The 19,953-nt window shown below is 59.8% G+C and overlaps 1 protein-coding gene across 6 annotated transcripts; it reads left to right on the top strand.

The window, feature by feature from the left end:
* On the top strand, nucleotides 1,401-19,861 carry TNS2 (tensin 2). 6 transcript variants are annotated; one of them, XM_018047706.1, is made up of 29 exons: nucleotides 1,401-1,565; nucleotides 8,203-8,311; nucleotides 8,774-8,811; nucleotides 9,685-9,723; nucleotides 10,046-10,084; nucleotides 10,245-10,294; nucleotides 10,531-10,702; nucleotides 11,005-11,055; nucleotides 11,320-11,442; nucleotides 11,525-11,589; nucleotides 12,622-12,705; nucleotides 13,101-13,213; nucleotides 13,307-13,367; nucleotides 13,630-13,705; nucleotides 13,960-14,089; nucleotides 14,195-14,260; nucleotides 14,338-14,451; nucleotides 14,668-15,879; nucleotides 15,965-16,133; nucleotides 16,261-16,850; nucleotides 16,966-17,055; nucleotides 17,348-17,473; nucleotides 17,659-17,751; nucleotides 17,877-17,954; nucleotides 18,116-18,193; nucleotides 18,602-18,770; nucleotides 18,867-18,935; nucleotides 19,042-19,071; nucleotides 19,214-19,861. In XM_018047706.1, the coding sequence occupies exons 1-29, from the start codon at nucleotides 1,491-1,493 to the stop codon at nucleotides 19,350-19,352; spliced, it is 4,248 nt and encodes a 1,415-aa protein (XP_017903195.1). In that variant the 5' UTR covers nucleotides 1,401-1,490; the 3' UTR covers nucleotides 19,353-19,861. The 6 variants fall into 6 exon arrangements, with proteins under 6 accessions (XP_017903195.1, XP_017903193.1, XP_017903191.1 ...); XM_018047704.1 differs by lacking the exon at nucleotides 1,401-1,565 and adding an exon at nucleotides 3,911-3,931; XM_018047702.1 differs by lacking the exon at nucleotides 1,401-1,565 and adding an exon at nucleotides 4,058-5,678.

Raw genomic sequence — 19,953 nt, 5'->3', positions numbered from 1 at the left:
CTCAGAACTGGAAATGATAGTATCAACTCCCCCTCCATCATTTGTGTCTGGTGTTAACTTTACCTGAGTATCTGCATCCCATTTCCTGTACTGTTTATTTTAATCGTAAGATGAAGCAGGAACTCTAGGGCTACATCTGCAGGTCCTTGAGGTGTTGTCTCTGCAAACCTGCACTCCAGTCTGGACGGGTGCTGTGTCTGCTCTCCTAGCTGCACTGTGCAGGCAGAGGGGAGTTGACAGGGTGGTCCAGGTTACAACTGAGGCCACTTTTAAAGCACCAACAGTGGGAATTTTCCAAACAGCTAGAGACAGACTGTTCATTGTTTCAAGGCAGGAAAGAGGTTAGAACAGTGGCAGAGAATCCTTAAGGTCACAAGGGGGTGGAGCATAAAAGGCACAGAAACCACAGTGGACAATTTTGGGGACTTGGAGCCAAGAGGAAGTGTGGGGTGGGAGATGGGGGAGATGGGAGCACAGTTAAACAGGTGGCTTTCCTGGGCCAGTTCCAGCAGCAGCTCATGTAGTTTAGGGCTGGTGGGTTGACTTCCAAGTTGAGGGATAATGACTTCCAAGTTGGTTAAGGGGCGTGTGCTGTGCTGTGATCCCCGTGGGCAGGGAGGAAAAGCTCCCACCCAGGCTGCCTGTATAGCCTGCCTCACATCTTCCAAAGCCTTCATTTCAAGCCACCCTCTTCACTGTAATACTGAGGTCTGAATAAAGTGATAGAAAGAAGGATGAAGATGGGAAAAGGGCTGACTGGCAAGAGGTTCACATTGGTTGTGCACAGAAAAGGCAGGGAGAAAGGAAGTCCCCGTTCTATGTCCCAACAGGGTTAAGTTCACTGGTCTGCCCCCCATCCTCAGTCAGAATGTATGGACTCTCAGAAGTCCAACCGTTGAACTGGGTTTCAAGACGGGTCAGCCCTGTCAACCTGTTGTCTTGAGCAACTGGAGGCTGCAGGTTTGGCATCAGCTTGAGTCTGGCCAGGTCCCACGTGTATTCCAGGCCACATGGCCTAGTTTCTCTTGAACAGAATTAAGCATTAGGCTCCGGATCCCAAGGCAGGGTCCCAGTAAGTGCCCAGCATTTGGTTTCTCAGGAAGTGGGAGACCTATACATCTTCTGGAAAGCTGTTGCTCAAATAAAACCTTCTCAGTAACCGTCATAACCCCCAGGGCCACAAGTGTGGATGACAGGCTTTGCCTTCTCTCACCCCCAGTCTCACCAAAAAGAAAAATTTGGAAGAGGCAAGCTGCACTGCTCCCCGCCCAGCAGCAGCAACCTCCCAGTTGGACAATATACCCTCTGTCCTCAGCCAGGAGATCCGCCTCTGGAGATAGCTCTGCCCCTCCCCCGCCCTTCCTGGTTCCCGGAGCCCAAACCCTTCCCTCAAGTCCCCCTGACCTCTTTGTGCCAGAACAGCCTACTCTTTCGATGCCCTCCTCCTGTAATCCCACACCCCAAGGATCTGAGCACACTGCATCACAAGCATGGGATCACCCCAGACCACGGAAGAGGGGGTTCAGCCTTCCGTGCCAAGATGGGCTGCCCTCTGCATAGTTAAGGTAAGGAAAACCTGCAAGAAGGGTCAGAAGGTGTTCTTCGACTTGATTCACCTTCACTGAAACCATCCTGGTTTTTTTCTCCTCCCTTTCCCCTTCCTTTCTAAAGTTCCCTCTGCTCTCAGCTGGTATGGTAGTCAGGATGCCTGGCTGGCCCCCCATGCCATCCATTATAATTTCACCCTCTTCAAGCTGCCACCTTTATTTTTTCACTCTCCACCTTCCTCAGCGTCCCTCCTGCAGCCCCCTTCCCCTGAGCTGTAAGTTCAGCTACCCATCTTATGACCCTCCCTCAATTCTTTGGCACCTCAAAATTTCCTTTTAGTGGGAATTCCCTGGTTGTCCAGTGGTTAGGACCTAGCACTTTCACTGCCAGGGGCCAGGTTTGATCTGTGGTTGGGAAACTAAGATCCTGCTAGCCAGGCAGCATGCCCCCCCACCCCCACCACACCTGCCAAAAAAGTTTCTTAGGGGTAGCAATACCAGCATGAGTGTGAGGCTCTAGCCCTGCCCACCGTTCTGGGATCCAATCAAGGATGTTTTCTCTGAGTCCCAGTCTCTCCTTTGGTACCTCTACAACCTACCCCCTTTGGTGTGCATCCCAGGGCCCAGCCAAAGACCTTAACAAATTCTGGAAGAGGAAAGATTTTGTAAGAGCTAGCCTGAGGTTCGAAAGAAGTGAGTGAATTTTCCTATCTCAGTATCTCGATTACATAATCAGATCTGGCCAAAATACACTAAATGATCTTCAGCCCTACCCCTCCCCAGTAGGTTCGGATTCCCTGTCCTCCGAATTCTAGCCCCTCCCCTTCTCCTAGTGCCTCCTGATCTCTTCCCTCCCCTGCTCCATTCCAATCCTTCACTCCTTTCTCCAAAGCCCAGTGACTCCTGCCGCTCTAATCTGAGACTGGCTATTGGACACCAACTCAGTCAAGAGCAGTAAGTTCAAGAGTCCCAGCCACACCTACCCCTCCCAAATGCCAGTCTCTGGGGGCCCTGCACTGTCACCATCCACCACTCCCCAACCTCTTCCCTGCTGCCAGATTAGAATCAGGTGCTCCACTCTCTCGTAATCAGAACCAGACTTCTCAGCCTTTGCCAAAGGCTAGATGAGCACAGAAAAGACCCAGATGAGAGATGAGCCAGTGAGGAACAGAGGGCCTTAGTGCTTGGTGTTGGGCATTGAGGCCAGGGCACTGGCTCCTCAGAATCCGCCTGACCCCCTTCCCCCCCCCTCCCCCGCCAATTTTCATCATGGAAAATCCAAAGGGGAGGGGGAAAGAGGGAGAAACTTTCAGGAACCACTCACTGCTAAAGAACAGTGGGGAATCTGGGAATGGGAATAGATTGCGCTTCTAGAAAGACATCTCTTCCTTCCTTCTACCTTCCCCTCCAGGGCAGCAAGACTCAAACCAACCCCAGAGCCTCAGTTCCAAGAAGTGCCGATCTAGTACCAGATCCAGACTGCAAAAATAGTGAATGAGATAAGAATGAATTTCCGTGTCCACTGGGAAGCCAGAAACTTGAGTTAAAAGTGAAGACTTTTTAAACAGAATTCTCCTAGGGAACAGGACAGGCCAGGTTCAAAGCACGGGGGTGTTTGGGCTCACTGGAGGGGCTTAGGGTTAGGGATGAGGAGTTGAACTTGACCTGGAGGTCCTCAGCTCTGAGTCCTTTGGGGGAGCATAAGTGGCATCCGAGAGAGGTCTCCCGTGGGGCAGAGGACCAGGGAAGCGTCCCCAGCGACTTGGGACACAAGTGACACCCGGTGCCTTCGTAGGCCAGGCCGCGGGTGGCCCCTAATTTGGGGGTCAAGCCCACTCTCAAATACACTCCTGAGAAGGGGCCAGATTGAAAGAGGCTGAGGCAGTCCTCTGCGCCCTTGCTTCTGGTGCCTTCTGTCCACCTTTTCTTCTGCTGGCTCGTAAGCTTCTTTTCCCGTCTCTCTTTGGATCAGTCTCTGCGGGGCTCTGTTTCCTGTCCCTCTGTTCTCCTTGTCCACCTCTCTCCCCGAATTTCTGTCTCCGAGGGTCTCTGCCAGTCCCCGCATGCCTCCTTCCCAGCTCCTGGGCGCGTGGACTCGCCGGAGAAGGTGGGGAGAAGAGAGAGACGGAGGAGGAGGGGCGGGGAGCGGGCGGCACGTGGGGATTGGAGCCCGGGAAGGAGGGAAAGAGGGAGGGAGGAGAGCGCGCGGGAGGGAGCAGAGGGCGGCGCGGGGAGCGGCGGGGGCGAGCGCGGCGCGCCCGTCCCGCCTCCTCCGCCTCAGCGTCCGCTCGGCGCGGGCCCGGGGCGGGATGGGCTGGCCCGGGGGCTCCCCCTGTTGCTGCCCCGCCCCGCCGCGCCCCCGCCCCGCCGGGCGCCCCCCGCAGGTGAGTGGCCGCGAGGCGCCGGGCGGGAGGGCGGCGGCCTGTACGTCACGGCGCGGCGGGCAGTGCCGTTGGTGGTCGCCAGGGGGCGCGGGGCCGCTGCGCGGGGCGAATGGGCGTGGGGAGCGGAGCGGGCGCGCCAGGTCGGGGGTCTGGAGCCCGAGGCCCGAGGGCCGCGGCCGACAGAGGCCGGAAAGGTGACCAGGGGGCGGGGCCAGCCCACGGCCACTCCCCGGCCAGCCGTCTTGCCTTCGCGCGTCGGGACAGCACTCGCTGCCGCTCGGTCCCGCCACGCACGCGCACCGCCCCCGCAGGCCCGGGACTTGGGCGGGAACTGGCCGGGGAGAGTGTGTATCAGGGTTTTCCTTTTCCACCTCACATCTGGGGAAACGGAGGCAAATGCGGCCTCCATCGTCAGTTTTCCAAATCACCCTGGGCACTCTCCTTTCCTCCCTGTCTCCTTCCCTGGGCCTCACCCCTCCTCCGCGGCTGGGCTCCCAGCTGCTCATCCAACCACAGCTATTTCCAGGAAGGGGGAGCGCGGGTGGAGGGGTTTCTCCAAACAAACCCAGGGCTTTGGAGTGAGAGGGGCCCAGGCTGGGGGAGAGACTGATACAGGCTCGGGAAAGTTGCGGGCTGGAAGAGGGTCAGGGTCCCAGAGCTCTGGCCTGGCTTTCCCAAGCTTGCCCCAGGGAGCTGCTTTTCCTGTCAGCACTAGCAGCGGGCTCAGCGCTCTCCCACTTCTTTCTCACTTGAGAGGCGCTGCGCAGGGTGGGGAGGGACTCAAAGCCATCTTCCCTGACCACCCAACACAGGGGCTAGTGAGCCACCCACGAGGTCAAGAACGAGGGTCCGAGGAGGTTGGGGACCTGTTGCCAAGCTAGGGGACTTTTCAGCCCCTGTGGAGGCAGCAGAAGTAGAGACAAGCCTGCTGGAGGAGTCCTGGTCGGGGTAACTGCAGTAGGAGGGGAGAAAGACCACCCACACCGGCACCACCACAATACCTTCACCTGCTCCCAGCAGAGCTGGGGCCTGGACCAGGCCGGCCCGATTGCCCACACTGGCCAGGGGCCCGGAATGTCCTGGGAACCAGCCAGAGCTGGAGGTGGGAGTGGGTTGCAGAGCCAGTGCCCCTCTCCAGTTACTGGTTAGGCTTCCCTCTGGCCAAGGTACCCTGGGGACAGACTTCCTGACCTGGAAGGGGAATTAGAGCTTCAAGGGAGACATCTCAGGCTAGGCCCAGCCCAAGGAAGTGTCCTGAGTGGGCTCATCACAGAGGAGGCAGGGTTAGACCAACCTTGATGGGCATGGGGGAGGGAGAGGGGAGGCTGAGGGCCTGGTGGGAGAAGCCAGAGCTGGGGGAGTTGCCAGAGCCCTGGGACATTCAGTAACTACCGTGCAAATGTTGGGGGGGGACAGGACACACACATTTGCGCATTCTTTCAAGCAGCTGGACTGTTCCACTGGACTGCTCTGGGGGGCTGTGATCCAAGACTTAGGGCTGAGAACCCCCAGGCTGTTAACCCCTAACATTTTTTGGAAGATTACTGTCACCCCCCCCCCCTTCCAATGCCCCAGTCCACCTCCTTCCCTTAACTCCTGGGACAGGAAGCTGGCTGTGTTCCCAGGAGGGAGGCAGGAGGCCCGCAGAGGGGGGTGGAGTATGTGTTGGGAGGGGGGCCTCCTGTCCAGTCCTCCAGCCCTGGGACAGCTGCTGAGGAAGAAGAGCGGAGCTGGGGGAGCCATGAAGGTAGTACTAACGCTTGGGGTGGGGGGAGGGCTGGACGGGGAGGAGGAGGGCCCAAGTGGCAAGGCTCCAAAGAGGAGCTAGGGACCCAGGGAGGAGGTGAGTGAAGGACTGTGTCTGGAGCAGGGCAGCTGGGGAGCTTTCAGGAGAAGGGCCTCAAATGCCTTGGGCTAGGGCAGAATAACTGACTCCTGTGGGCAGAGCAGTCTCAGCTGGAATTTGGCTTTCGATGTAGATGGTGGGGGCAAGGGGCCAGTGCATGTTTTCCTCTTCCCGTTGCTTCCAACTAGTGAAACTGAGGCAGAACGCTGACCCTCAGGATGCAGTCCAGGTCCTGAACTGGCTGGGACAACAATTCCCAGCTCCCCCTCCCTCCCACTAGAAGGTCCCTAGAGAGCCTGAGAGTTCAGGCAGGGAGGCTGGCCTGGCAGGGACGCAGTGTTCCCCTCTGGCCCTTGAGCCAGGGCCCTGAGACCTAAATTCCCACCCCGCCCCTGCCCCGCCCCACTGGGGGCTGGACCTCAGGATCCCACAGATCCCTGGATAGGGTAGATCCCAGGCCAGGGGGCAGCTCCAGAGCAGGATGGGGTGGGGGCAAAAGATCCTGGGCTGACACTCCCAGCAGGGTAGATCCTGGGAATCTGATCTCCTGGCCTCCCCCACATCCTCCCCACCCCCCACTTCCTGGAGCAGCGACCTGCCCCCTTCCCGCCTGCACTCCCCTCCACTTCCAGGGCTGGGCTTCTCCTCACACCAGCCAGACAGCCTACTCTCCACCCAAGGGAAGCGGCTGCCTCCGCCAGGCCGCTTCCAGGAAGCCCCGGGCCAGGCCCCAGCATTGTTCGGGCCCCAAGGCCAGCACCCCAGGCAGCCAGACAACCATGAAGTCCAGCGGCCCTGTGGAGAGGCTGCTCAGAGCCCTGGGGAGGAGGGACAGCAGCCGGGCCACCAGCAGGGTAGGAGTGCCCTTGACTGGGCAGAGGGGTCTGGGTGGAGGAGTGGGCAGTGGGGGAGGGGGCCAGAACTCCGGCCAGAGCTTCGTCCCAGTTTCAGCCTTCTTCCCTAGTCCCGTGTCCCCTCGTTACTCTGTCTCTTTGGAGCGGCCAGGGCTGTGACATGAGCAACAGAAGCCTGGGTGATAGCAAATCCTCATCAGCTCCCCTGTCACCTTCCCTGCCCTAGCCCAGGCCAGCCCTGCACGGGCAGGTATACATTATGGTAGGACCTTTCCGGGTACTATTTTGGAGCCCAGGAAGATAGGGGAAATGGGGCAGGGGTGGCGAAGGAAGGAAGGGAGGCGGCCAGGTCTTAGAAGTGCCTTAGACAAGGGGGCTTGACTTGCTTTCCACTGACATCATCTGCCTGTGCCATTAATACCAAAATGCACCCAAGTTTCCTAGTGGGTCTGGCAGAGTTGGTCCAGCCCAGAAGAGTTCAAGTTGAATTTAATCCAGTAGCTTCAAGGACAGCCAAGGCACCAGAGGTGCTGCCTGCATCCCCAGGCTGGGGGGCCTAGAGGCCCCATCACTGCCTTTCCCCACATTTTTTTCAGCCTTACCCCTCAAAAAGGCATCTCAGGGCAACATAAGACAGTACTATGTATGGGGGAGGGAGGCGGGAACTTGAATGCCAGAGGAGAAGAAAAATAGGAGAGGAGACAAGGAGGTAAACGGTCCCCAGAGGATGGACAGATGGGAACGGTAGTCCTGGGCTGCGGGGGACATCCCAGCCACCTTGCTCACTGCACTCTGGGAGGGGAGAGGCCGGAGAGCAGCGGGTACACCCTCTCCCCTTTCAGTGCTGGAATCCCTCTTGAACCTTCTCAAGTGACTGGGTGCTTACTACACCCTGGAGCAGTAAGGCAGCTAAATATTTCCATGTCGTGCCTCCATCTGCCTCTCCCTCCAGCATGACCGCCCCCTCCTTACACAATTGCTGCCTGCTGCCTTGGTGCACAATGAGTAAACATGTTGTTCTGACAGTGGGGGGGAGGAGGGTGTGTCAGCTGCTGGGAGGACAGGGACAGTGGGCGCCAGGGAAGCAGGCCTGGCTGAGGACACTCCTGCTGGGTCATCTGGGTGCTTGTGACTGACACCCTGCATTCATGTCTGACCCCCTCCCTGCTTACTTCCTACAGGCGCCTCCTGCTAGGGAGGGCAAGATGGGAGGAGAAACAGGTTGCTTTCATAGAGGAGTCGGGAACACCACCCCCTACACCAGAACGGAAGCTCTAGGGTTTGGGTAACAGTGACCACAAGGGTATCACACACCAGGGCCACGTGAGGGGCCTAAGTGATCCCTTGGGGAGGAGCTGACCCAGCTAGGGTGACGCAAGGGGCCGGGTTCTATGCACTGTCGAGGACAAGCACTATAACTGGTTGGAAACAGCTGTGGCCAAGTGCATTTGACAAGTTTGGGGGCTATAGAAAAAGAAGACAGAAAAAGTGTTGTACTCAGGCCCAGCCCCGTCCTGGAGATGGACCCGTGGGAACTGACACCGCTGTCTGTCTGTCCCTCCACCCGTCAGCCTAGGAAAGCTGAGCCACATAGCTTCCGGGAAAAGGTCTTCCGGAAGAAACCACCAGTGTGTGCCGTGTGTAAGGCGGCCATCGATGGGACGGGCGTCTCATGCAGAGGTGAGGCGTCCCGCCCTAGGCTGTGGCTCTGAGAGCATCGCCCGGCGCCCCTGGGCTGCACAGCCCCAGCAGGCAGACCCCAGAACAGAGCATGGGCTGGGCACCGTGAGGGTGAAGAGGAACTGCCTCCCCTCCAAACAGCCCTTGCACCCCCAGCACCCAGGAAGCCTAGTACTCTAAATTACCCTCTCACCTGACCTGGAACTGGGGCTTCCCTCCGTGCCTTCCTCCTCACCTGCACCCACCCTAGAACATTGCCCCTGGGTCCCCCACTCCCTGGCCTGGGCAGTAGCACACCCCTGCCATGTGCTTCCCTTGAACTCTGCCCCTGCTCCAGGACTCCAGCCAGCTCAGTACAGCTGGAGTCCGGGCAGTTTCAGGACCTGGGGAGACAAGAGAGCCACCCCTTCCACTGCCCCAGCAGGCCCGTGCTAACACTCTCCTCCCCTCCATCCCCTCTAGTCTGCAAGGTGGCAACACACAGAAAATGTGAAGCAAAGGTGGGTAATCTGATGTGGGGAGGGGGGCTTGGGATCCCTTCCTCCTCTGAAATGGGCTTCTCCTCCCCTCTACCCCTCTCATCATTGGGGAACCCCTGCTGGGTAACAGAGGGTACTGTACTGGGCCCTTTAAGAACCACCCTATTCCACCCCCTGGAGGACTGGCCCAGGCGGGTGGACAGCAAGACAGCACGTTTGTCTTGGTGCTGTGCCCAGGCTGCAGCTGGCGCGAGGACGGGGGTTGGGGGGGGGGGAGGTGTAGGGAAGAGGAGGAGAATGAGGAGGAGGAAGGATGGGATGGGTGGGGGTCAAAGCAGAGACTGGTGGCCGGATGGGCTGTGCCTTCCCTCTGGGGAAGGGTCTTCAGGATGCGTGAGTGGGTCTTATCCTGGGCCCTGGAAAGGCTGGGCAGAAGATGCAAGATGTATGCAGCACCCACTATCCATTGGCAGCCCCGTCTCTGAGGTGCCCTAGTCCTCCTCCTGCAGTGTGAGGGGTCCTAGGCCCTTGGAGCTTGCTTTGGGGAGCTGTGTGCCCAGGGGCGGGGTCTCCCAGTGAAAGAGGCCAGTGTCTGTCCCTGGCTGTGGCCTGCCTGCATGGCTCTATATATAACTCCTACCCTGCAGCTGGATGAATGGGGGTCTGTGTGGGCAGGGGGCTGGGAGCCAAGAGTAACATGTTGGGGGCCCAGGGGTGGGAGGCCGAGAGGCCAGAGGGGAGGCTCCCTTAAATAGAGGAACCTCAGTTGCAGCCTGTGCCCATCTGCTGACAGCCCCTCCACTTTCTTGCTGAAGCTGAGGGGTGGCCCCATCCTTAAGCCCAGGAGAGCCCATTTCACCAGCAGCTCAGCTCCTCACTCCAGTCTCCTTCCAGGTGACTTCGTCCTGTCAGGCTTTGCCTCCCGTGGAGCTGGTGAGTGTGCTCTGGGATGGGGTGGGGGATCCAGAGAACCAGGCTGCAGTGTCCAGAGGTCTGGTGGCCACAGACGGGCCCCAAGAAGTTCCCTTGAATGGACTGCTGTGCATAGTGGCCATCCTGAGACAGTGGAAAACTTTTTGAGCTCTCTGCTCTTGCGTCTTGGGCCTGCTCTGGCTTAGGACTCCTCCCTCTCTCCCTGCCCCACCTAATACATCCCTCACAGGGACACACACAAGCCCTCCCCACTGCCCCCAGGCCCAGACTGGTCCTTGCCCCTTGCCTAACCTCTCCCTTTTCCTCCCCCCTCTCCCTCTAGCGGAGAAACACCGCCCCTGTGAGGCGCATAGAGCACCTGGTAAGGTGAAGCTGCAGGGGGCGTTGCGGGGGCGGAAGCAGATAGCTCTGGGACTAAGGACCTAGGTCTCTCCTGGAGCAAAATTCATGGAACTCTGGAGTGGGGAAGCCTAGAGTGAGGGGTACAAAAGATGTGTGCAAAATCTCATCTCATCCACCAGGGATCCACCAAGTCTCTGAACCACTCAAAGCAGCGCAGCACTCTGCCCAGGTAAGTAGGGTGCCGATTGTGGTCCCATATGAGCCCTTTCCTCATACCCCACACCTCAGCCCAGGGCAGTTCCCCCCAACAAAGCTCTCTAGGACAGCCCACCCCCAAAAGGTCAGGACCCAGGAGGCCTCACCTGTAGTCGGCCAGACACCTTTCCATCACACCAGCCTCCCGGTGCCCGCCCCACACCCTCTCCCCGCCCCGCTCTTAACACAGCTTCGCCCCCTCCTCCCCAGGAGCTTCAGCCTGGACCCGCTCATGGAGCGCCGCTGGGACTTGGACCTCACCTACGTGACGGAGCGGATCCTGGCCGCCTCTTTCCCCGCGCGGCCCGACGAGCAGCGACACCGGGGCCACCTGCGCGAGCTGGCTCACGTGCTGCAATCCAAGCACCGTGACAAGTACCTGGTGAGAGGCGGGACCTGCTTCAGTCAGCCAATGAGAGAGCTGGGAGGGCCAGCAGGGCCCGGCGGCTCCCTGACGTCAAACCTGTGGAGGCGGGGCCCCGAGTGGGCGGGGCCCCGGACGCTCCACCGAGCAGACCTAGAAGGCAACTGACGAGGCTGTCAAAGTTAGGCTGGGCCTTAGTCACTTCCTCCTTTTGGAGAAAGACCCTTACTTAGGGTCACAGCAGCTGACACCTCCAAGAATCACCACGCCTCGCTGCCTGGGGTCACTTCGCCTAATGCCCTAACCCACTTTTCTTGCAGCTCTTCAACCTTTCAGAGAAAAGACATGACCTGACCCGCCTAAACCCGAAGGTAGGAGGGAATTAAAACCATCACCCCCAGCCTTCTCAGTATTAATAGTAGCACTTGCCCATATGGTTTGTCACTTGGGACAGCCCAAAGCATGGTGCAGCAGGTATCCACCCATCATCTCGGTGAGGAAAGAGTTGAGGCTGTCATCGATACAAGAACAGGCCCCTGACCTTGTCTCCAGGCACCTAAACCCTATCCCTCTTCCACCCCACTCACCTCTTCTTTGGTGGCCACCAGCCCCAATTCCACCCCTGTACCCCTCAGGTCCAGGACTTTGGCTGGCCTGAGCTGCACGCACCCCCCCTAGACAAGCTGTGCTCCATTTGCAAAGCCATGGAGACCTGGCTCAGCGCTGACCCGCAGCACGTGGTCGTATTGTACTGCAAGGTGAGCTGGAACTTCAGGTTCACAGGACTGGGGGCCCTCAGCAAAGGGCCCCAGCAAGCCCTCTATCCCTCTTTGTCCTCAGGGGAGCAAGGGCAAGCTCGGTGTCATCGTCTCTGCCTACATGCACTACAGCAAGATCTCTGCAGGGTAAGGTGCCCCAGCCCCAAGTTCCCACTTCCTCAGGGACCCTCCCTCCAGCTGGCCCTTTATGAGCCCCCCCTCCTCTAAAGCCCACCTCAGGGTCCAGAGCCATTTACTATAAACTTGAGCTTTCCACCTCCTTTTTCTCATTTGTACTTCACCACTTTCCTAGGGCTGCTATAACAAAGTGCCACAGACTAAGTAGCTTAAGACAACAGAATTTTGTTGTCTCAGTTCTGGAAGCTAGAAGTCTAAAATCAAGGTGTCAGCTTGGCCACACTCCTGCTGAGACTCTGGGAGTGGCCTCTCCCCAGCTGCCGGTGGTGGCCAGCAGTCCTTGGTGTCCCTTGGCTTATAGGTGGATCGCTCCAGTCTCTGCCTTCATCGTCACATGGCCTTCTTCCTGTGTGTCTGTGTCTCTTCTTCTCTTCTTCTAAGGACACCAATCACATTGGATTAAGGGCTCACCCTACTCCAGTATAACATCTTAATTAATTACATCTGCAACGACCCTATGTCCAAATAAGGTCACATTCTGAGGTACATATCTTCTGGGGGGACACAATTCAACCCGTTTTTGTTGTTTAGTCGCTAAGTCATGTCCAACTCTTCTGCCACCCCGCGGACTGTAGCCCGCCAGGCTCCTCTGCCATGGGATTTCCCAGGCAAGAATACTGGAGTGGGTGACCATTTCCTTCTCCAGGGGATCTTCCCGACCCAGGGATCAAACCCATGTCTCCTGCATTGGCAGGTGGGTTCTTTACCACTGAGCCACCGGGGAAGCCCCAGTTCAACCCATAGCATGGTCTTATTGTCCCATTTTACCGAAGAAGAAACTAAAACTCAGGAAACGGTTGCCTGCAGCCCAACAACTAGTAAAGTGACTGCTTGTGGGGTTTCTAGTTCTCTTCACCACCACTCTGAACTTCCTCTAGACTTGCGGGGAATCACACCACTCTTCCCTCCCCTGGAGCTTAGGAAAGGGAGACCAGGATGTAACCACCCCCTTAGCCCCCACACTGGCCCCTGTCTCCCCAGGGCAGACCAGGCACTGGCGACCCTTACCATGCGGAAGTTTTGTGAAGACAAGGTTGCCGCAGAATTGCAGCCCTCCCAGCGCCGGTGAGCAGCCTGGGTGGGGATGGGCCAGGCGAGCAGGTCCCTCCATGGCTGCCCAGGCTAAGCTTATCTCATTCATACAGCGCACCTTCTGGGAGCACCTCCTGTGTGCTCGGGAGCACCTCCTGTGTGCCCGGGGCTTGTGTCAGGTGCTGAGAATGCAGAACAAATCCAAGGTCTCTGCTCTCACGGGGCTTATTTACATGCTGGTGGGGTAGAAGGCAACAGACCTATGAATAAATAGACAAGATCGTTTGGGATGTTAGCCAGAGCTATACAGAAAATAAAGCTAAGTCTTGCGATAAAGAGGGACTCACGGGATAGTCAGGGCCCATTGCTGTATCACGTGAGGCCGAGACCTGGAAGGGGCTTCCATCCCCCTTAAATCCCGCCACCAGGTACATCACCTACTTCAGCGGTCTGCTGTCCGGGGCCATCCGCATGAACAGCAGCCCTCTCTTCCTGCACTATGTGCTGGTGCCCGTGCTGCCAGCCTTTGAACCTGGTGCAGGTGAGTCTGCCTGGAATGTGCTCTGTGGGGGGCACTGTCCCCCACCCCCTCCACTCACTGCCCTTCATGGACCTTTTCTTTTTTGCCCTCTAGGTTTCCAGCCCTTCCTCAAGATCTACCAATCCATGCAACTTGTCTACACATCAGGAGTCTAGTGAGTGCTCTGTTACCAGACCCCTTCTCCCTGAATCCCTGTTTTTCCAGCCTTTCCTGGACAGCTGGGCCTCCAGCTCTGGCCACTGCACCCCAAAACTAATAGCATCGTAGAATCCGTTTTACAGATGGGGAAGCTGATGCTTAAAGGGCTCGCGCTCAGGGAGGGCTCAGTCTCTGATCGCCCAACTCTCTCCTGACTCTTGACAGCCTCCGGTGCATCCAAGTGCCCCTGATTCAGCTCTGCCCTCTCTCTTCCCCAGTCATGTTGCAGGCCCTGGTCCCCAGCAGCTTTGTATCAGCCTGGAGCCAGCCCTCCTCCTCAAAGGCGATGTCATGGTGAGGGGGCCTTAGCCACAGGGAGAGTCCTAGGGGTGGGGTCGGGGTGGTGGTGAACGCTGCCAGCTGCACCGTCTCTGGAGAGCCATCAATTCAAGGCAGGTTGGAGGGCAAGGAGGTTGTCTTCCTGATGGGGAGGTGACCTTGGAGTTGAGGCAGAGCAGAGCCGCACCCAGATAGTCCCCAGGGTAGAAGCACAGAGGAGACATGTGTGGACACAGAGCCTGAATGCTGGTCTCCCTCCCCTCCCCCAGGTAACATGCTATCACAAGGGTAGCCGAGGGACTGACCGGACCCTCGTATTCCGAGTCCAGTTCCACACATGCACCATCCATGGACCACGGCTCATCTTCTCCAAGGACCAGTTGGATGAGGCCTGGGCCGGTGAGTTGGAGACAAGTGGCCTGGGGGCTGGAGCCCGGGTGAAGGCAGGCAGGTGGGTAAGGGCAGGGAGGGGGTCACCTGCTCCTCACTGTCCACTCCCCACAGACGAGAGGTTCCCCTTCCAAGCCTCGGTGGAGTTCGTCTTCTCCTCCAGCCCAGAGAAGATCAAAGGTAAGAGCCAAGCCTGGCAGGGGGCAGGGGGCAGGGGTTGTCTCCCTGCTCCTCACCCCCGGGGCGCCCTTCTATAGGTAGCACCCCACGGAATGAGCCCTCCGTCTCTGTCGACTACAACACTGCAGAGCCCGCAGTGCGCTGGGACTCCTACGAGAACTTCAACCTGCACCATGAGGACAGTGCGGACGGTGTGTGGGGTGCCCCCAGAGGGGGAGGGAGGTGGAGCTTCCGGTGGGGGGACATGCTTCCCTCCCTAGACAGACACCCTCCCAAGAGACACGCCCCGAGCTGGAGTCTCCGGCACCATCCCCTATTAACACACGCGCTTTGTCTGTTTCTCTCTCTCTCTCTCTCTCCCCCACTGTGGCCTGCTTGCTATCCCGCCCGATCCTCTCCCCACTCAGACTCTGTCACCCACACCCGGGGGCCCCTGGATGGCAGTCCTTATGCCCAGGTGCAGCGAGCCCCCCGCCAGACCCCACCGGCTCCGTCTCCGGAGCCACCCCCACCCCCGCTGCTTTCTGTCAGCAGCGATTCTGGCCATTCCTCCACACTGACCACGGAGCCGGCCGCCGAGTCCCCTGGCCGGCCACCTCCGACGGCTGCCGAGCGGCAGGAGCTCGAGCGCCTGCTGGGAGGCTGTGGAGTGGCCAGTGGGGGCCGGGGAGCTGGGCGCGAGACGGCCATCCTTGATGATGAAGACCAGCCCGCTGCGGGCGGAGGCCCCCACCTCGGAATATATTCGGGACACAGGCCTGGCCTCAGCCGCCACTGCTCCTGCCGCCAGGGCTACCGGGAACCCTGCGGGGTCCCCAATGGAGGCTACTACCGGCCAGAGGGGACCCTGGAGAGGCGGCGGCTGGCTTTCGGAGCCTATGAGGGGGCCCCTCAGGGCTATGCTGAGCCCTCCGTGGAGAAGAGGCGCCTCTGCCGCTCGCTGTCTGAGGGGCCGTACCCCTACCCGCCTGAGCTGGGGAAACCCGCCAATGGAGACTTTGGCTACCGCCCCCCAGGCTACCGGGAGGTGGTGATCCTGGAAGACCCAGGGCTGCCTACGCTGTGCTCGTGCCCCACCTGTGAGGAGAAGCTAGCACTGCCCACGGCAGCCCTCTATGGGCTGCGGCTGGAGAGGGAGGCTGGAGAGGGCTGGGCGAGTGAGGCTGGTAAGCCCCTCCTGCACCCGGTGCGACCCGGGCACCCGCTGCCCCTGCTGGTGCCTGCCTGCGGGCACCACCATACCCCGCTGCCTGACTACAGCTGCTTGAAGCCACCGAAGGCAGGCGAGGAAGGGCATGAGGGCTGCTCCTATGCCTTGTGCCCCGAGGGCAGGTATGGGCACCCAGGGTACCCTGCCCTGGTGACGTATGGCTATGGAGGCGCGGTTCCCAGTTGCTGCCCAGCATACGGCCGGGTGCCGCACAGCTGTGGGTCTCCAGGTGAGGGCAGAGGGTATCCCAGCCCTCGTGCCCACTCCCCCCGGGCTGGCTCCATCTCCCCTGGCAGCCCGCCCTACCCCCAGTCCAGGAAGCTGAGCTACGAGATCCCTGCAGAGGAAGGAGGGGACCGGTATCCGCTGCCTGGGCACCTGGCCCCAGCAGGACCCTTGGCATCTCCAGGTGAGGCCCTGGGAAGGGGGATGCCCAGGGCAGAAGAGGGTTCTGGGGAATGGTGGGGAAAGCACAGACTGAGGAAGAGCTACAGCCCCTTCTCTCCCTGCAGAGTCGCCGGAGCCTGTGTCCTGGAGAGAGGGTCCCAGCGGGCACAGCACCCTGCCCCGGTCCCCGCGAGATGCCCAGTGCAGCACCGCTTCCGAGCTGTCTGGTCCTTCCACACCGCTGCACACCAGCAGCCCCGTCCAGGGCAAGGAGAGGTGCTTCGTGGGGCTGGGCAGCTCAGGGGCCTCCTTATCTGGGTAGACACTGAAGCCTGTGTTGGCAGGCACCTCACACAGGGCTCTGCAACCCAACTAAACTCCTGCCCGCCCTCCCTCCCTGCAGCACCCGACGGCAGAACACCCGGTCCCCCACCTTGGCGCCCACTCAGAGACTGAGTCCCGCGGAGGCCTTGCCGCCTGTTTCCCAGGGAGGCGCTGATAAGGCTCCAGAGCTGCCTGCAGGAAGTGGGCCTGAGCCTCCAGCCCCTGGTGCCTTCTCCCCAGCCTCCCCACCCAGCTCTCCCAACGACTGGCCTCAGGAGAGGAGCCCGGGGGGCCGCTTGGACAGCACCAGTCCAAGGGGGCCTGTACCCAACACCCTGCCCGGCCTCCGTCACGCCCCCTGGCAGGGCCTGCGAGACCCCCCGGACAGCCCAGACGGGTCCCCCCTCACCCCTGTGCCTACTCAGATGCCCTGGCTTGTGGCCAGCCCAGAACCCCCTCAGAGCTCGCCCACACCTGCCTTTCCTCTGGCTGCATCTTACGACATCAACGGCCCCCCCCAACCCCCCCTTCCTGAGAAACGCCATCTGCTGGGGCCTGGGCAGCAGCCGGGACCCTGGGGCCCGGAGCAGGCATCACCACCAGCCAGAGGCGCTAGTCACCATGTCACTTTTGCACCTCTGCTCCCGGATAATGCCCCCCAACCCCCAGGTATAAAGGCCTTCAGGAGGCTGGGGCCACCTTAGGAGAACCCTGGTTTCCAGGGAGGGGCATGGCATGGGGACTGGGGAGCCCTGGGGTAAAGCTTAGTCCCTCCCTGTTCTAGAGCCCCCGATGCAAGAGAGCCAGAGCAATGTCAAGTTTGTCCAGGACACATCCAAGTTCTGGTACAAGCCACACCTGTCCCGTGACCAAGGTGAGAAGCCAGCCTGCCCCTACTCCCTCCGGGCCTCTGGCTCAGCTTCTGGTTTGTGCCACTTCATCAGTGGGCCTCCTCTGGGCCGAGCCTCTTTCTAGCAAGTGATTCTGGGTTTTAGGCCCGAGGAGGTCTCACCCGCTCAGTGCCCAGTGCACTGACTCCCCAGTGGCATCCTAGGTGCTGACACCACAGCTGTCAGGGCCAGAGGTCTGGGGGGCTCGGGCAGCAGAGCGGAGGGGCTACCTGGGGCTTGGTCTGCCCCTGTGAAAGCTTCTCCCGCCTCCCCCAGCCATCACCCTGCTGAAGGACAAAGACCCTGGGGCCTTCCTGATCAGGGACAGTCATTCATTCCAAGGAGCCTATGGGCTGGCTCTCAAGGTGGCCACGCCCCCTCCCAGCGCCCAGTCCTGGAAAGGTACAGAGTGGCCCAGCCTGAGGGGGAGGGGATGGGGTGAGGGAGGCACAGAGGCAAGACCGGGCAGGGTGGCCCGTGTCACTTCATAGTAGGGAGGAGGAGGAGATGAGCTCTCCTGCTTGGTAGAGAATTCCAGCAGAGAAGTAGAACCTGGAATCTTCTCCCCTCCTCTCCACTCCTGTCAGGGGACCCCTCGGAACAGCTGGTCCGCCATTTTCTCATTGAGACTGGGCCCAAAGGGGTGAAGATCAAGGGCTGTCCCAGCGAGCCCTACTTTGGTGAGAAGCAGGGGTGGGGAAGGCTGCACTTGGCATTGCAGGGAGGCCAAGAGGTGTCAGGAGGGAGGTGGAGGACTGGAGGTGTCTCTGGGCACCTCGGGAGCCCACTCGCCTCTCCCCTGCAGGCAGCCTGTCAGCCCTGGTCTCCCAGCACTCCATCTCCCCGCTGTCCCTGCCCTGCTGCCTGCGCATTCCCAGCAAAGGTGGGTGTCTGGGCATCTGTCCTCCCCCTTCTCCCCTCCCACTGTGGCCAAAGGCACAATCTCCGGTCCTGGCTCCCTGCCTGCCTGCCTTCCCTTGGGACGGCAGAGGGTGCCCTCAGCTCCTGGGACTGCCACTCCCTGCTGACCCCCATTTCCCTCAGATCCTCTGGAGGAGGTCCCAGAGGCCCCAGTGCCCAGCAACATGAGTACAGCGGCAGACCTCCTGCGTCAAGGCGCCGGTACGGGCCTCTCCCTCCTTCCCTTCCCCGAGCACCAGATAGGACACCCCTGACACATGGGGAGCAGAAAGGCCTTGTGTGTGGGCCAGCCCTGGCAGATGCAACTCACCCAGGAAGGCAGGGGAGGCCTGTCCCCATAGACATGATGGGATGGGGAGACCTGTCTAGGCTGCAGGGGTGCGGTCTTGCTAGAATGCAGATTCTCCGGCCTCTTTCCAGCATCTCTGACTAAAGACCTCGCGCAGTCACCTGCCTTTTTAACAGGCTACCTGTGTGACTTATGCATTTTGAGCAGCACTAGCTGGGGAAAGTGCGAGAGCTGGGTGGGTGGAACACGGAGGGGAGATGGAGCTGGGGTTGGCAGAGCCACCGCTCCCTGCTCCCTTCAACCCACTTCTCACCGTGCAGCCTGCAGCGTGCTCTACCTGACCTCAGTGGAGACGGAGTCGCTGACGGGCCCCCAAGCAGTGGCACGGGCCAGCTCTGCAGCTCTGAGCTGCAGCCCCCGCCCCGCGCCAGCCGTTGTCCACTTCAAGGTCTCAGCCCAGGGCATCACACTCACAGACAACCAAAGGAAGTGAGTATATGTGCCGGGTAAGCCCCTGGGGGACCCCAGGCACAGACCCTGGGGGCCCCGATTTCTGGGTGACTTTCCCCACCCTCGTCCTTCCAGGCTCTTCTTTCGCCGCCATTATCCAGTGAACAGCATCACCTTCTCCAGCACTGACCCTCAGGACCGGAGGTGACCCTCCCTCCCAGCCCTTTCATCCCACAGTCCCCACAGCCCAGCTTCTCCACTAGTAGCTCTTCCCTGGGTGCATCCCTTCACAGTTCTTCTCCTTCCGCAGATGGACCAACTCCGACGGGACCACCTCCAAGTAAGCCTCCGCCAGGGTGCCATCTCCCCTCCCAGCGCAGCATCAGCGTGGTGTCCAGGCGCCTGCTTGCTCCCCATCCCTGGCATGCCCATCCCTGAGGAAGGGGTGCTCAGCGCTCCCCACCCTGCCTTTGTGCCCCCAGGATCTTTGGTTTCGTGGCCAAGAAGCCGGGAAGCCCTTGGGAGAATGTGTGCCACCTCTTCGCAGAGCTTGACCCGGATCAGCCTGCAGGCGCCATTGTCACCTTCATCACCAAAGTTTTACTGGGCCAGAGGAAATGAAGGAAGGCCACAAGCTCCAAGCCCACGTCGACACTGTGCCCCTCTCAGCACCACACAGCCCTCACTTCCCTTGGCCTGGACCCAGGAGACCCAGGAGCCGGCCTCTCCCCTAGGAATGGGGAGCGGACACAGCGGCCTGGGACGCTGCTCTCCTTCCCCGCCCCCAGCCTGCTAAGCGAAGTGGATGGGCCCATGAGATGACCTTGCATGTGAGCAGAGGGCAGAGACGGTGTGTGAGGGTGAGGTGGTGGAGCCTGGAAGGGGTTATCTGGACAGCCCCACCTGCAGGAGAGCATCTGCGCTGGAGGGGGAGACAGGCCTTGCCTGCTCTAGCAGCTGCAGGTCCCAGCACGGCAGGGAGAGGGGAGAGGTGTGGGGAGCAAGGCACTCCCTCCTTTGCCTCCCCTCTGAGCAGAGAGATCAGAGTAGGATCACATGAAAAGGGGGGGAAAGAAAAAAAAAATAAGAGTCTATTTTTGTCTAATAATAAAGAGTTTCTATAATGTTTAGTTAGAGTTGGATTCATGCCTGTTTCCAGGAAGGACAAGGCCTCGGGTCTCCCGGGACCACACCTGTTTCTTAGGGCACCCCAGGCCCAAGC

Source organism: Capra hircus, chromosome 5 (genome assembly GCF_001704415.2).
Source record: "Capra hircus breed San Clemente chromosome 5, ASM170441v1, whole genome shotgun sequence".
Taxonomy (NCBI): Eukaryota; Metazoa; Chordata; class Mammalia; order Artiodactyla; family Bovidae; genus Capra; species Capra hircus.
This window is presented reverse-complemented; position numbering and strand designations above follow the sequence as displayed.

Excerpts from the sequence above, each read along its gene's own strand:
- TNS2 (XM_018047702.1), top strand. The coding sequence starts at position 5,331 with ATGTTGGGGGGGGACAGGACACACACATTTGCGCATTCTTTCAAGCAG. Across the intron at positions 11,443-11,524 it reads TGGTCGTATTGTACTGCAAG|GGGAGCAAGGGCAAGCTCGG; the intron begins GTGAGCTGGAAC and ends CTTTGTCCTCAG. Across the intron at positions 13,706-13,959 it reads TCCTCAAAGGCGATGTCATG|GTAACATGCTATCACAAGGG; the intron begins GTGAGGGGGCCT and ends CCCCTCCCCCAG.